Here is a 12,572-nt window from a genome sequence, read left to right on the forward strand (position 1 = left end):
AACAGAGACATTATCATTATCTATACGGTAGAAAGTTGCATATGCCAAAGTCATAGCGGAAACGATGTTGATCGACTGCATTACGATCCTTAATAACAAAGGAGTTAAGTGGCAAGGACGTGATGTGGAATGTTTTTTATTCATGACGGTCATGCTGCGACTGGACTTTGGAAGTCTGACATGTACCAGATACTTTTTATAAAGTTATGAGATCTTTTCTCTAAAAATATTTAAAAAAAGTTGTATAAATCAAAGTATCGTGATTACGAATAGAAGCTAAAACATTCTACTACTAAGACCAAGTTACCTCATTACTAGAAAAGTATTCAAACTTGCCAAACATTAATCACACTCCTGCGGAGTCTGTGAGTTAGGTTTACTAACTTGAGGAGGAAACAGAAGCTGACTCAGGGACCAACTACTGGCCTGCAGTCTTAGTAAAGTATTAAGTAAGTTCACTGAAGCCCTATAACTTGTACCCCAGCGAGTAAAAGCTTGGTTAACATGACTTCTTTCCACGGCTATTAAACTCTGCTGTTACAATTACTTATGTGAATGTTATGTTCTCAATTTCCTTGCTAGAATGAGATTAAAAAATAGGTTCCTCTCATGAAAAGCCACTCCTACGTTATTATTCAGTCAGATAGCAGTAGTGGACGAGGTCGAGAGAGAAAAACAAGAAATACCCAAAGCCTCGACGGTCATAAGATGGTGAATGCGTGATGATAAATAAAGCCTGACGAGTAGAGCCAATCAGCGTCCACCAGTCTGGGTTTTTCAGCCAATCAGCAACCAGTAAACATTGCATGTTTGCTGGCACCCTTTTTCCGGCACGAGTCGTATTGTTATTATTGGCTGGCGAGGTGAGAAAATCACAAAGCGAGAGAGACGCACGTCCCGCCCGGGCATTTTCGTCTTTATTATTTTCAAATTTACCGTTTGTTTTACTTTAAACTAATCGGGTTAGGAATGTGCCCCAGGACCGCTGGTCGGTATCCCTGTCATTAGATTAGCTGTAACCTACCGGCGGCTCCTACTTCCGTTCTGTTAACCTATCTCCTCTGGAGACTGCACTCCGGGGAGAGTGCGGTGTTAAACTAGACTGGAGATTAAGTTCCCAGGTGTTCTCCTATTGCTTGCGGAGGTCTCCCGCTGCTTGCTGTGTTCTTACTGGACAGATGTTTTGTCTCAAGGAAACGTGCCTTTCAGCCAGCATATTTGTCTTTTAATTTGTACTCACAAGTTTACATGCTGCCTCTTCGCCTGGTTGCTTTTCTAAGTTTTTATATCACATGGACGGGTCATTTTAAAAGCTTCCCATCTAGCAACTAGATCAGCAGTCAATGTACAAATAGAGTTACTATTTGGTAAATGACGTCACCATTTATGAACATATACTTTCTGGGCTGTTGCTTCTTGGAACCTCAATATTTTTCTCAGAGTTGCTCAATTATTTTTAAATTGCATTTTTCCAGTCTACTGTTTGTTTAGAAATGAATTTCATATATTTATTATGCAGTGTAGTTTATGTGCATATGGTAAGTTGAACAAAATCATCATTCATAGATTAACTTGAATCAGCATAAAAATAAATGAATTTTTACAAATAATCAATCATTCAACAGATTTTTGATAATCGTTTCCAATATTCCAGTCCCAAAAACAACCATTATAGCCGTTTATATCTTAAACTCTTTTCTTCGATTCAAAAGACCAGCTGCTTCCTTGAAGGACCAATTTCTTAGCTTCAGGTCTTCTGCAGACAGCACATCTCTTGAAGAATCTTTCGGAATCGTAAAATTCTATGTTGTTAATCTCTGATTCCTGAGAGATATTTTAAGTGTTAAAATCTGCACGCGACAATAAAATGTTAACGTTAAATCCAGACACCAATAAAATTGTACACGTGATCACTGTTAAATCTGTTTGCCAACCTCTCATTAATGAATTAAAATATTCAGCTGTTTTGTTACCTTATGACTTTATGAGTAGGCCAACAGTTACCACATAACCATCAGAGGTTCAAAAATTAAGAGGTCCCACATTAAGTTGAAACAGTTTCTCTAATCGTTCGTTCAACACAATTTAAACACTACTTTAAAACCAATATCTCACCTCTCCCTCCTTCATCTGCCAGTAAGACTTAACAGTGCTGTCTTTAGAGATAGTGCACATTTCCCGCCCAGGAGCCATCTCTTTGCACTTAACAATGGGCAACATTGAGAACTTGGTGAGACATGCCGCAGCAGACTCTGCAGGAGAAGGGGTTCATGTTAGGATAAAAATAGCTGCTTACTCAGCTATATGATAATATGTAGCTTAGAAAGTCCTGATAATCTATGGCAGGACCGTCCTGACAGGAAGTCAATCATTGGGTGATAACTGGCACTTGCTATTGAGCAATAAATTTGTCCAGAGGAGCTGCTAGACCAATATTATAATCTTAAAATCATAACAAGATAACACACCTGATGTAACGCCCAAACCGAAGTTTCCGTCAGATATCTGCCAGAAGCTGTACCCATACCAAGGTGTATCTGCATCTTGACAGTCTTGACCGTATGGAGCAGCTTTGCTGGGGACTCGTCTGTTTTCATCACCGGGGTGACAAGCAACCTAAAATAATTGGTGAATTTATTTGATTGAGCAGTATTCAAGCCTGATGGGTGCTATAATCTAAAATACTTTGTCTTAAAGTTCAGTTGTAAAATTGAAATGCCTGTCGGATGCAATTCCAACGTCTCAAATCACGAAAGGCATACAGTCTACAGAAGTTAACAGCGAACATAATGCCAAACAAATTGAACAGGATGATAAGACGCTAGAAACCTCATATTCCAAATACTCCTCTTTCCCCTCGGGAGTTACAACAATCTGATCCTCAGGACAGGAAGGCTGATCATCATCACTGTGAACAATCACCAAACTGTAGATGCTCTCACACACTATACACCTGGAGATGTAGTTGTCTACCTCACTCATTTCCACCCAGGTGGAGAGGTTATCCATGTAGTCCCTGTCTCCTGCCACGGCTAACCAGCTGGGGGTGTGGTTTAGTTTAACATTTCATTGGATTTATCTGGGGTACCGTTAAGATTAACATTTTATTAGGGTCCCTGTTTGAATCACAAGTTTTACTTCAGATCATTGCTATTCAACACTTTTTTGGGAAATATTTCATTCATTTTCATTCAGAAATAGTGAAACAACCAAATGCAGAACTGAATTTATCGGATTAAATCAACATAGCATTACACTCAAAACAACACTTCTTAATTTGTAAAACACTTACGCAGACTGATGTCTCTGAGAGTTCTTGCCGCAAGTAGTGGCGGTACACTCGGAGAAGAACGAGACTTTGAACTCTCTCATGCAACTACCAGGGTCTCCAAGGTTCTGCGCCCATTTTCCTGCTCCACTGCCACCTGATCGGAGAATTAGTTCAGTGAATTAACTTAAAATATTGTTGTCTCAATCAATAACTCGTTATGCAAGTTCGTTTATTTTAAATGGTATTAAAGTATAATAAAGTATAGGGTATAGAACTAACAGTCGACTCCCCGAATAAGCATTAAACCACGTACCTTTTGAAAGTTTGATAAATTTTAAGAAATCAGGTCCCTTATTGAGTTACTAAGGGTCGATTTGTTTTTACTCTTCTGAAATCTTGAGTTAGGACTATCGTATATTCAAATTTCAGAATAAGTATTCAAGTCGACCGAAAAAGCGTATAGGTATGACATAAGCAGTATAAGCACCCAAAGGGCCACGACCAGGAGATCAGCTATAAGCCATCAGCTTCAGATTGAGTCAATTATTGACTAACTAATCCAATTATTGAGTATAAAGGTACGCCACGAGCAGGAAGTTGGTTGGCGGCAGCGTGGTTTGCATGACGGGGGCGACGCGTCCTATAACCTGAAGCGGCAGCGGGAGATTTCCGTGAGGTCGCACCACACTCAGTCACATGATCACTAGTCCAACTTGGTCCCTAGTTTACCTAAACATACTTCTCTACTGAGTTAAATACTTTACTTAGTTAAATACTCCTACTTTACTTAGTAATTAGTTTAAGTTCTTAGTTTATATTCTATTTAGTTATTCTGTCTGTTCAGTTTTTTTGGAAAATACCTCTGTCCTAATGAAGTAATGATGAGCGCTGCCTATCATGCTCATTGTATGCTTAACTATTCAAATGTTTCTTTGTTCACTGTGATACCATTATTGAAAGTTAGATTTAAGAAGGGACCAAGTTAGACTGAGTCATGTGACCTGGTGGTGGAAGGGCAGAGCAAACGTTTTTGAAGAAGAACCGCTGGGTCAGAGATGCAGCTTCCAATAAAGAGAGAGAGGGAGCTTGAGAAAGTCAGACACAACACATTGAGAAAAATTTGCAATTTCAAAGGTACATGTTCACATTATAACAAAATAATAAAAGTCCTTTATTCTTCATCGTAGTTGTCAGGTGTATCACTGTAGTAGTACATCCTCCTCTCTACAGACCTTCTCAGGACAACACACTTGCCCAGGTAGTTCTGGATAAAGTTGGCCCTGTCTGCGGCAGAGTCTACCTTGATGTTCTTATCCACTTGAGCACTGTTGTCAATCAGCCACATGCTCTTAAAGTTAGAGCTAATGAACCTCACGTCTTTCTTGTAAGTTTGAGCAATCATTGTGGGAGTAAACTCTCTTCTGCAAGATTCATGGTCGAAGACAGCGTTTCCGAAGGCTCTTCCAGGGCCAACTTGCATGATGTAGCTGTAACCAGAGTAAACCTCTTCCCAGCCTTTTTGTGCGATTCTTGCCATTTCGGGGGCGGTTGGTGGGCTGGCCGTGAAGGAATGGTATGAGACCAATTTGTAATCACTCACGCACACCACACATCGGCTGAAAACAGCAGTGTAAAGTAATTTGGTTAGTAGCAAGACGTTCTTATTACTAATTTTATTCACCATGATTAATGCTCTGCTTATGGACATAATTAAAGTATCAGTACTGTTACAAATTTTTGTTAAAACCTTATGTATTTATCACGTGCTTCTGCCACTCCAATATCGCCATCAGGGTAGAAAGCACTGCAAGACTGCTGTTTAGGCACACGGGTCGTCATCCAATAGGAATAATCCTGGTCACTGTTCAGACAGTTCTCTCTTTGGCACTTCATCACACTCATGGGGTAGAAATCTCTCCAGCAGGACCCCGGTTTGGAGAGATGCTGGCCAATAACCATCTTGTCAACTGAACAAAGATAAATTAGATGGAGCAGTTACTTTATAAGCGGCACACAGAAGATCAGCAAATGAAACCTTCTCAAGCACCCTCTCTCTCTATCAGATGAAGCGTTCTTTCTCTTGGAGACCTGGTGTCGAGGTTACTGAAGGAGCCCCACCCTCGTGAAACTCACGCTGCCGCTTGAAACAGGTTGAACTTGGCAGACTCAGCAGCCCCACTACCCAAGATCATGCATATCGTGCTGTCAATGACATGTCTCATCTCTCTTAATACGAGAGAGGTCAGATCTCTTGCAGAGGATGAGAAATGTTCAGGAAATATGAAAAGTAGCAGATCATATGAGGGTAACAAGTTGGGTAGCCTTATGCCAAGGACAACGCTGGAAATCAGTAAATTTTACTTACCGTCCATGAACATGAACGAATACCCGGTCCAGAGCTCAGTCATACCGTCCAGACACTTTGGCGGGGTGGTGGTTTGAGAGTGGAATGCCATGATGTAGGGGTTCAGTTGGATGTTGCTTCCAGGGGGTCCAGGAAGACCAGTTTGCCCTCGGGGTCCTGGAATAACACATGATGGTAGGTTAAAACTATCTCATTTTCATCTTTTAGCATGCTTAGGATTGAGGAATCCACTTGAAAAAAGACTTCGACAAAAATTACCTGGTGCACCAGATGGACAGTCAGATGTATCGAAGGATTGTCCAGGAGGTCCCTTTATTCCCTTGATTCCGTCAATACCTGAGGGGCCTGGTGGTCCTCGGGGGCCACCAGATCCATCAGCTCCGTCAAATCCCTGTTGTGTAGCAAAGTTACGGCTGGTATAAAGTTTAAAACATTCCGTGATGATTTGAAAGCAAAAAGATCCATGTCAGAGTAGACTCATCGACAAAATTATCATCAAAGATTACTTACAGGAGGTCCAGGGGGTCCTTGGCCAGAAGCACCATCTTCACCAGCAGCACCAGGGGATCCAGGGTTTCCTCTGGGACCCGAAGTTCCGTCTCTTCCGGCGTTACCATCATATCCACGGTCTCCTTTAACTCCTGGGCCTCCATCTTTACCGGGGCTACCGTTACCTCCAGGTGAGCCATTATTTCCTCGAGCTCCAGGTGATCCTGTAGTGAAACAAATTCAGTGAAGTTTTTGCTATCAAAATTCAAATGCTGAATTTTAAGCGAGTTTAATAAATTTTTATATTTGAAGCTCTGACTAGTTTCACAAAACAACTAAATTACCTGCAGTTCCCATAAGACCATCATTTCCAGGCAGGCCTGAACCTCCAGGGCTACCAGGATTACCAGAGTTACCCCTGTCTCCTTTTTGTCCATTTCTTCCAGGTGTTCCAGCACCTCCTTGTAGGCCAGGAGATCCTGCAGATCCGGGGCTTCCAGGGCTACCAGGTGTACCACTGTCTCCTTTCAGTCCCATGGCACCGGGAGAACCAGGTCGTCCATCATTGCCGTTTCTGCCATTGCCGTCTAAACCAGCTCTACCAGGTTCTCCTTTAGCTCCAGCTCCTCCTGGGGTTCCGGCAGATCCTGGGCTTCCCTGTGAGAAAAATGTTTTAAATTTTAAGTTTCTTTGAGGTTTGCTTTGCCGATAAGTATAAAAAATGTAGCTTAAGGACGACATTTACAATTAAAGATAAAGCAGACTTACAGGGTTTCCTGGATTTCCATTGCGGCCAGCGAGTCCCTTCATTCCAGCAGCTCCATCTCTTCCAGGAATTGATCGCCCAGGGTCTCCCTTAGCTCCAGCCCCTCCAGGAGTCCCGGAAGATCCGGGGTTACCAGGACTTCCGCGAGCTCCTGGGTTGCCGCCCCTTCCGGGGCTTCCTTTGCCTCCGTCTCTGCCGGCGGTTCCAGGGTCGCCCCGTCCTCCAGGTGACCCGTTTAAACCATCTTTACCGTTAAGACCGGGTTCACCTTTAGCTCCACCTTGTGAACTTCCCTGAAAACAGATGTGTTATTTCATATTTAAGGTAATGATTCAATTAGGAAACAATAAAGCTTACAAAACGTTATGAACAGATTAAAATGTATTAGTATTTAGAAAAGTCTTCAACTTACGGGGAGTCCTGCTCGTCCAGCGTCTCCCTTGAGTCCAGCACCACCATCTCTTCCATTCATTCCAGGTTCTCCCTTAGCACCTGAAGCACCAGGGGTACCTGGAGTACCAATTCCATCAGCTCCCTTCATTCCAGGGCCTCCCGGGTTACCAGCTCTACCTTGACTTCCCTTTGCACCAGCTGCTCCCATAGCACCAGGGGTTCCAGGGTTACCTGGAGATCCGAAGTTGCTGACAGTTGCTCCTTTAGCTCCATCACGTCCGGGACGTCCAGCGGTACCAGGCTCACCCTGAATGTTTTATCGTAAACTAATAAATACTTTTGCTTTTGAAAAACCAACCAATATTCCCAGTGCACGGTTTTACGATAAAATTGAAAAAGACTTAAAAAAATATAAAATCTATTTACCTTAGCTCCGGGGGTTCCAGGAACGGAAGGTCCAGGTGACCCAGGGGGTCCAGGAGGAGCATTAATAGTTCCAGAATCTCCTTTTATTCCAGCTCTTCCTGGTGCACCATCTCGACCAGGTGTTCCTGCTAATCCAGCATCACCCTTAGATCCAGGGAGACCATTTGACCCTGGGAGGCCGTCCTTTCCTGGGGAACCAAGTCCTCCAGATCGGCCAGGCATACCAGCATTTCCTGGGGTACCCATATCTCCTTTTGTACCGGGGGTTCCAACTCCAGGGGCTCCAGCGTTACCTTTGGAGCCCAATGCCCCGGGGTTTCCTGGTCGACCATCACTACCAGGAAGTCCTGCAAGTCCAGAATCTCCCTTTGTTCCAGCGGTTCCAGGGGTTCCGGGTGATCCGGGGGTTCCAGGGTTTCCTCTATCTCCTTTAGTCCCTAATCCGCCATTTCGTCCCTAAAGACTTATGTATTAAAATATCAAAATAACTCCTGATGAGAAAAGAGATTTGACCAAATGGCTTTGTGAAAAAATGTTTGTTTGGTGAATTCAAACAGCTATCTGATATCTGACTAAAATCTTTCAAAATGTGCTTACATCATTTCCAGGCCGCCCTGGTAGTCCATCTTTACCAGGATTTCCAGAAGAACCACCCAAACCCATATCTCCCTTCATTCCAGGCTGACCAGGAACGCCGTCTTTGCCAGGAGAACCATCATTACCGGAACGACCAGCAATTGCTCTTCCAGGTTCACCTTTAGCTCCATCTTTAGCAGCTCGACCAGGTAAACCAGCGTCTCCCTTAGATCCACCCATACCAGCAGATCCAGGACTTCCTCTTTCTCCAGGGTTTCCATCTCGGCCAGGCAGACCTGGATTACCCTAAAGAAGTATGATATTTTAGTATATTCATATTTCTGTGGTGCTTTCATCAATAGGGCAAGTTATCTAATTGTGATAAATGATATCAAGAAAAGAATTGATGATAAGTTTAACAAACCTTTCCTCCTTCTCTTCCGGGCATTCCTGGTGTACCTTTAGCTCCTGGTAATCCTACAGCATCTTGACCATCTTTACCTCGGTCTCCCTTAGCACCTCCCATTCCGGGTCGTCCAGGAGAACCTGGTTCAGCCCGAGTTCCTGGCTGACCACCTCGACCAGGTAGTCCATTATTACCTTTCTCTCCGGGAGAACCATCAGTTCCTCTAACTCCTGGGGTTCCAGGGGTACCGTTAATTCCACCGTCTCCCTTGTCTCCTCGCTGTCCTGGTGTTCCAGAACTACCAGGGGTTCCTGGTTCTCCTCTCCTGCCAGGTTCTCCCCTTGCACCGAATCGACCAGCATCTCCTTTACCTCCTGGCAAACCAGGTTGTCCCGATGATCCTCTACCTCCCTTTCCACCGTTAATACCCTGCAATGGAAATTATTGAGTTGACCTAGAAATCACTCGAAGTCGTTAAAACAAATATATTGTGAGCGATGTAAGAATACTTAGAATCTTAAATTAATTCTGCCTTTCCCTAATAAATGACTATATGATATCATGTCTATGTACATACTGGAGTTCCAGGTCTCCCGAGAAGTCCGGCCTCTCCCTTTCTACCGGGTACACCAGGTCGTCCTGAATCTCCCTTGGTACCAGGTGTTCCTGTTCCAGGACGTCCGGAGGATCCAGGAGTACCTCTGTCTCCTTTCATTCCTAGACCTCCTGGTGCACCACCATTTCCGGGTTCTCCTCGTTCTCCCTTCATTCCCGGTAATCCGGAGGATCCGGGCCTTCCTGAGCTTCCTGGTGGATTTAAAGTTTTAGTAGTTACCTCAACACTCATTCGGCTATGTTCGGTATCGACTTATTTTAAATGCCATGGTCGTTACGATGAGAAATTAAATACCTTTATCTCCGTCTTTTCCGTTTACAGTGCGACCTTTTTCTCCAGGAGTACCAGGAGTTCCTCTATCTCCAGGCTGTCCAGGAAGTCCTGGTGTTCCTCGGTCTCCTTTACCTCCATCTCTACCTGGACTCCCCTTACCTCCGTCTCGTCCGTTCGTCCCTGGACTACCATCTAAACCAGGCCTTCCTGGTTCACCATTTCGTCCGCCTTCCCCCTGAAAGTACATTTTATTTAAGTATTTAGTATTCTTCATTTCCCATAAACAAATGAAAATGATAGCACTGTTCATGATTTTTCAAAATTTAAGGCAAGCGTTCGACAAGCTGTTTTACATTTTCATCGTAAACCTACCTTTTGACCGTTTCGTCCAGAAGTACCACGATCTCCTTTGGCACCAGAACTTCCGGGTAGACCATTTCGACCTGACTTCCCTGGCTCTCCTTTGTCTCCAGCGAGTCCGGGTAACCTCTCTAGTACACCTGGTCTGCCAGGTTCTCCTGAAAATTTCATTTAGTTTCACCACTATTTTTTTTGTAAAAGTTCATCTGAATATGGAAATAAAACATTGCTGTTGGAAATTCTCCGTTTTAACAGAATCTTACCCCTTTCTCCTTGTCCTGGAAGACCGGGTCGACCTCGTTCTCCGGGTAGACCTGGAGTACCAGCATCTCCTTTAGATCCACCTTGTCCGTCGGTTCCCTGAGGTTGTAAGATTACATTTACAGATTGAGAACGCGAACGTGTCAGCAAAATATAGAAACGCGATCTAATATTAAACAAACGCATAAAATGCTGTAAAGTAGTTAAAATAAAAAATAAAAACAATAACTTACGTCCCTTCCTGGGTTTCCAGAAGTACCAGGAGATCCTTTTTCTCCAGCTCGGCCAGGCAATCCGTCTTTGCCGGGGGTTCCTCCTAGACCTCTAGTACCGGGGGTACCATCACGACCTTTAGCACCTGATAGTCCAGCAGCTCCGTCATTTCCACTCCTTCCAGGGAGTCCTCTGACCCCCTTTAACCCTGGGGCACCAGGACGACCGTCCATACCACCTCTGCCGGGCTCTCCTTTACCTCCATCACGACCAGGTTCTCCACGACCACCAGACTCTCCAGGACCGCCTGCTCTTCCTGGATTTCCTTTACCACCCGAGATTCCAGGTCGACCAGGTTCTCCATTGCGTCCTCCTTCTCCTTTTCCTCCGTCCATACCGGGTCTTCCAGGCTCTCCTGCAGATCCAGGCAGACCACCAGCTCCCTTCTGACCGGGAGTACCTTGTGATCCGTCCTTACCGGGGTGACCCATGTCTCCCTTTGTTCCATTACACCCGTCAACGCCAGGAGTACCGGGAATACCGTCAACTCCATCACGGCCAGGATATCCGGATTGGCCGGCATCACCAGGTTCTCCAACTGGTCCCTGTGGTAGAAAATAATAAATCATTGTTTTTTTGTTTCGATCCCCAATTTAATCATTATGGTGATACTCGGTCTGGCCGTCTGGGAAGCCCATAGAATTCCAGTTCAGAAACCGAGTAAGGAGGTGCGGCTACTGATGAGAAGCCTCCTTAAAGTTTATTTGGGTTAGAAACGACATCTGGGTCCCTACCCTCGCACAAGATTATTCTCAATTTTCTTGTTGTGTTCCACAATCCACAATTACTAACTGTTTTAATTACTTACACCCAGTCCTTGAAGTCCAGAATCACCAGTAGGTCCAGGGGGACCGGTCTCTCCAGACATACCTCGGTCTCCCTTCACTCCAGGGGAACCGACAGATCCTCTCATACCTGGGCTACCAGGAGAGCCTGGAGGTCCAGACGCGCCGGGTCGACCCTGAGGGGTAGTTGTGATCAGAAAGATCATTATTGAATAGTATCATTCATCATGATAAGACATTGATAAATAAAAAAAGGCACAAAACAGTGTCCCTATCAAAAGCAGCCACAATTAACCAATGTCATAATCTTCATAGTAGTACCCTAACATTTCCAAGTTAGAATATCTGCGGTCGTATAGGGTATAATTCTCACGTTAGAACATCTTAGGTCCTTATAATGTTAAAGATATAATTCTCACCCTAGCACCCTTAATGTAAGGGGGTCGTTGCCCGCAGTTATTACAAGCGGGATCAGCCTCTGCGTCGGGGAGAGCCTCCCCAAACGCACCAGCGACAAGCACAATGCTCAGTATACATCCTATTAGCCGAGACATCTTGAGAACGTTGATGAAGCAACCATCAACTAAGACTGGGAAGATGGGTAAGTAATTAATTGGGACTTGGACAAATTTTAAGTTCTAACTGTCTCAGAACTTCAAAAGAAGAGTCAGCTAGGACATGAAATTTAAAGTGTAATAAATAGTTGAGTATGTAGTTATACTATATAATTATTAATCAAAAGAACTCTAAGCTGGTTGTGATGTGACCCCTTACGGTTTTGACACGTAACAATGATTTTAGGTATTGATTAGTCAGTATGCTAATGAGTTAATCACTGTCAGGTTATTCACCTCATCAACAGTATCTATACCTATAACTTATGTCTTATAAGGTCAAGGTTGCTTGTTAGCATTGAAAAAACGAGGTGTGTGTCTAAAACAGATGAGCCTGATTTCAAAAGTCTTACGCTTGGAATATAACAAATTTATTACATAATATAATAAACTTATTTAGTTTTATACAAATAATTTTGCGTTGGTTCATGTCAAATGAAGAACCAATCGCCAAATTTTTGTTAAGTGCTTGCCTGCACCATGATAGTTACTCTCGTGCCTAAATACTGTACCGAGTAGAGCCTTATCACATAGGTGTAAAAATTGTAGACGCAAATAATCACAACAAAACTTGTAACAGTTAGGTGCAAATGGAGATTGCAGTACATAATCGTACGGTAATTCGCCAAATACAATACTGTTTGTAGCGATCAAAGCATCCTAACAATGTTTATATTGCAATTTTATTTACGGTAAGG

General features: G+C 43.7%; 2 protein-coding genes across 2 annotated transcripts; both read right to left on the bottom strand.

Moving 5' to 3' along the window:
* Window positions 1-1,654: 1,654 nt before the first annotated feature.
* On the bottom strand, window positions 1,655-3,001 carry LOC134824895 (uncharacterized). The gene is made up of 4 exons (XM_063836897.1): window positions 2,830-3,001; window positions 2,469-2,616; window positions 2,116-2,252; window positions 1,655-1,824 (listed from the first exon to the last, which is right to left on the bottom strand). The coding sequence occupies exons 1-4, from the start codon at window positions 2,980-2,982 to the stop codon at window positions 1,687-1,689; spliced, it is 576 nt and encodes a 191-aa protein (XP_063692967.1). The 5' UTR covers window positions 2,983-3,001; the 3' UTR covers window positions 1,655-1,686.
* Window positions 3,002-4,442: 1,441 nt separating this feature from the next.
* Window positions 4,443-11,814, bottom strand: LOC134824796 (collagen alpha-1(III) chain-like). The gene is made up of 18 exons (XM_063836771.1): window positions 11,680-11,814; window positions 11,284-11,436; window positions 10,426-11,020; window positions 10,205-10,285; window positions 9,954-10,099; window positions 9,603-9,816; window positions 9,270-9,499; window positions 8,711-9,121; window positions 8,308-8,592; window positions 7,711-8,166; window positions 7,304-7,591; window positions 6,894-7,184; window positions 6,470-6,782; window positions 6,147-6,349; window positions 5,895-6,027; window positions 5,637-5,792; window positions 5,019-5,238; window positions 4,443-4,887 (listed from the first exon to the last, which is right to left on the bottom strand). The coding sequence occupies exons 1-18, from the start codon at window positions 11,812-11,814 to the stop codon at window positions 4,443-4,445; spliced, it is 4,755 nt and encodes a 1,584-aa protein (XP_063692841.1).
* Window positions 11,815-12,572: the final 758 nt, after the last annotated feature.

Source organism: Bolinopsis microptera, chromosome 13 (assembly GCF_026151205.1).
Source record: "Bolinopsis microptera isolate Bmic1 chromosome 13, MBARI_Bmic_1.0, whole genome shotgun sequence".
NCBI lineage: Eukaryota > Metazoa > Ctenophora > Tentaculata > Lobata > Bolinopsidae > Bolinopsis > Bolinopsis microptera.

What these genes read in the sequence shown, in the direction of transcription:
- LOC134824895 (XM_063836897.1), bottom strand. Translation starts at nt 2,982, where the DNA reads ATGAGTGAGGTAGACAACTACATCTCCAGGTGTATAGTGTGTGAGAGC. An exon ending in AGGAGTATTTGGAATATGAG is followed by an intron (nt 2,617 to 2,829) that starts GTTTCTAGCGTC and finishes CAATTATTTTAG; the next exon opens with GTTGCTTGTCACCCCGGTGA. An exon ending in CGGTTTGGGCGTTACATCAG is followed by an intron (nt 2,253 to 2,468) that starts GTGTGTTATCTT and finishes CTTCTCCTGCAG; the next exon opens with AGTCTGCTGCGGCATGTCTC.
- LOC134824796 (XM_063836771.1), bottom strand. Translation starts at nt 11,814, where the DNA reads ATGTCTCGGCTAATAGGATGTATACTGAGCATTGTGCTTGTCGCTGGT. An exon ending in CCGGAAGAGAAGGAGGAAAG is followed by an intron (nt 8,593 to 8,710) that starts GTTTGTTAAACT and finishes ATACTTCTTTAG; the next exon opens with GGTAATCCAGGTCTGCCTGG. An exon ending in TTCGTTCATGTTCATGGACG is followed by an intron (nt 5,239 to 5,636) that starts GTAAGTAAAATT and finishes ATCTTTGTTCAG; the next exon opens with TTGACAAGATGGTTATTGGC.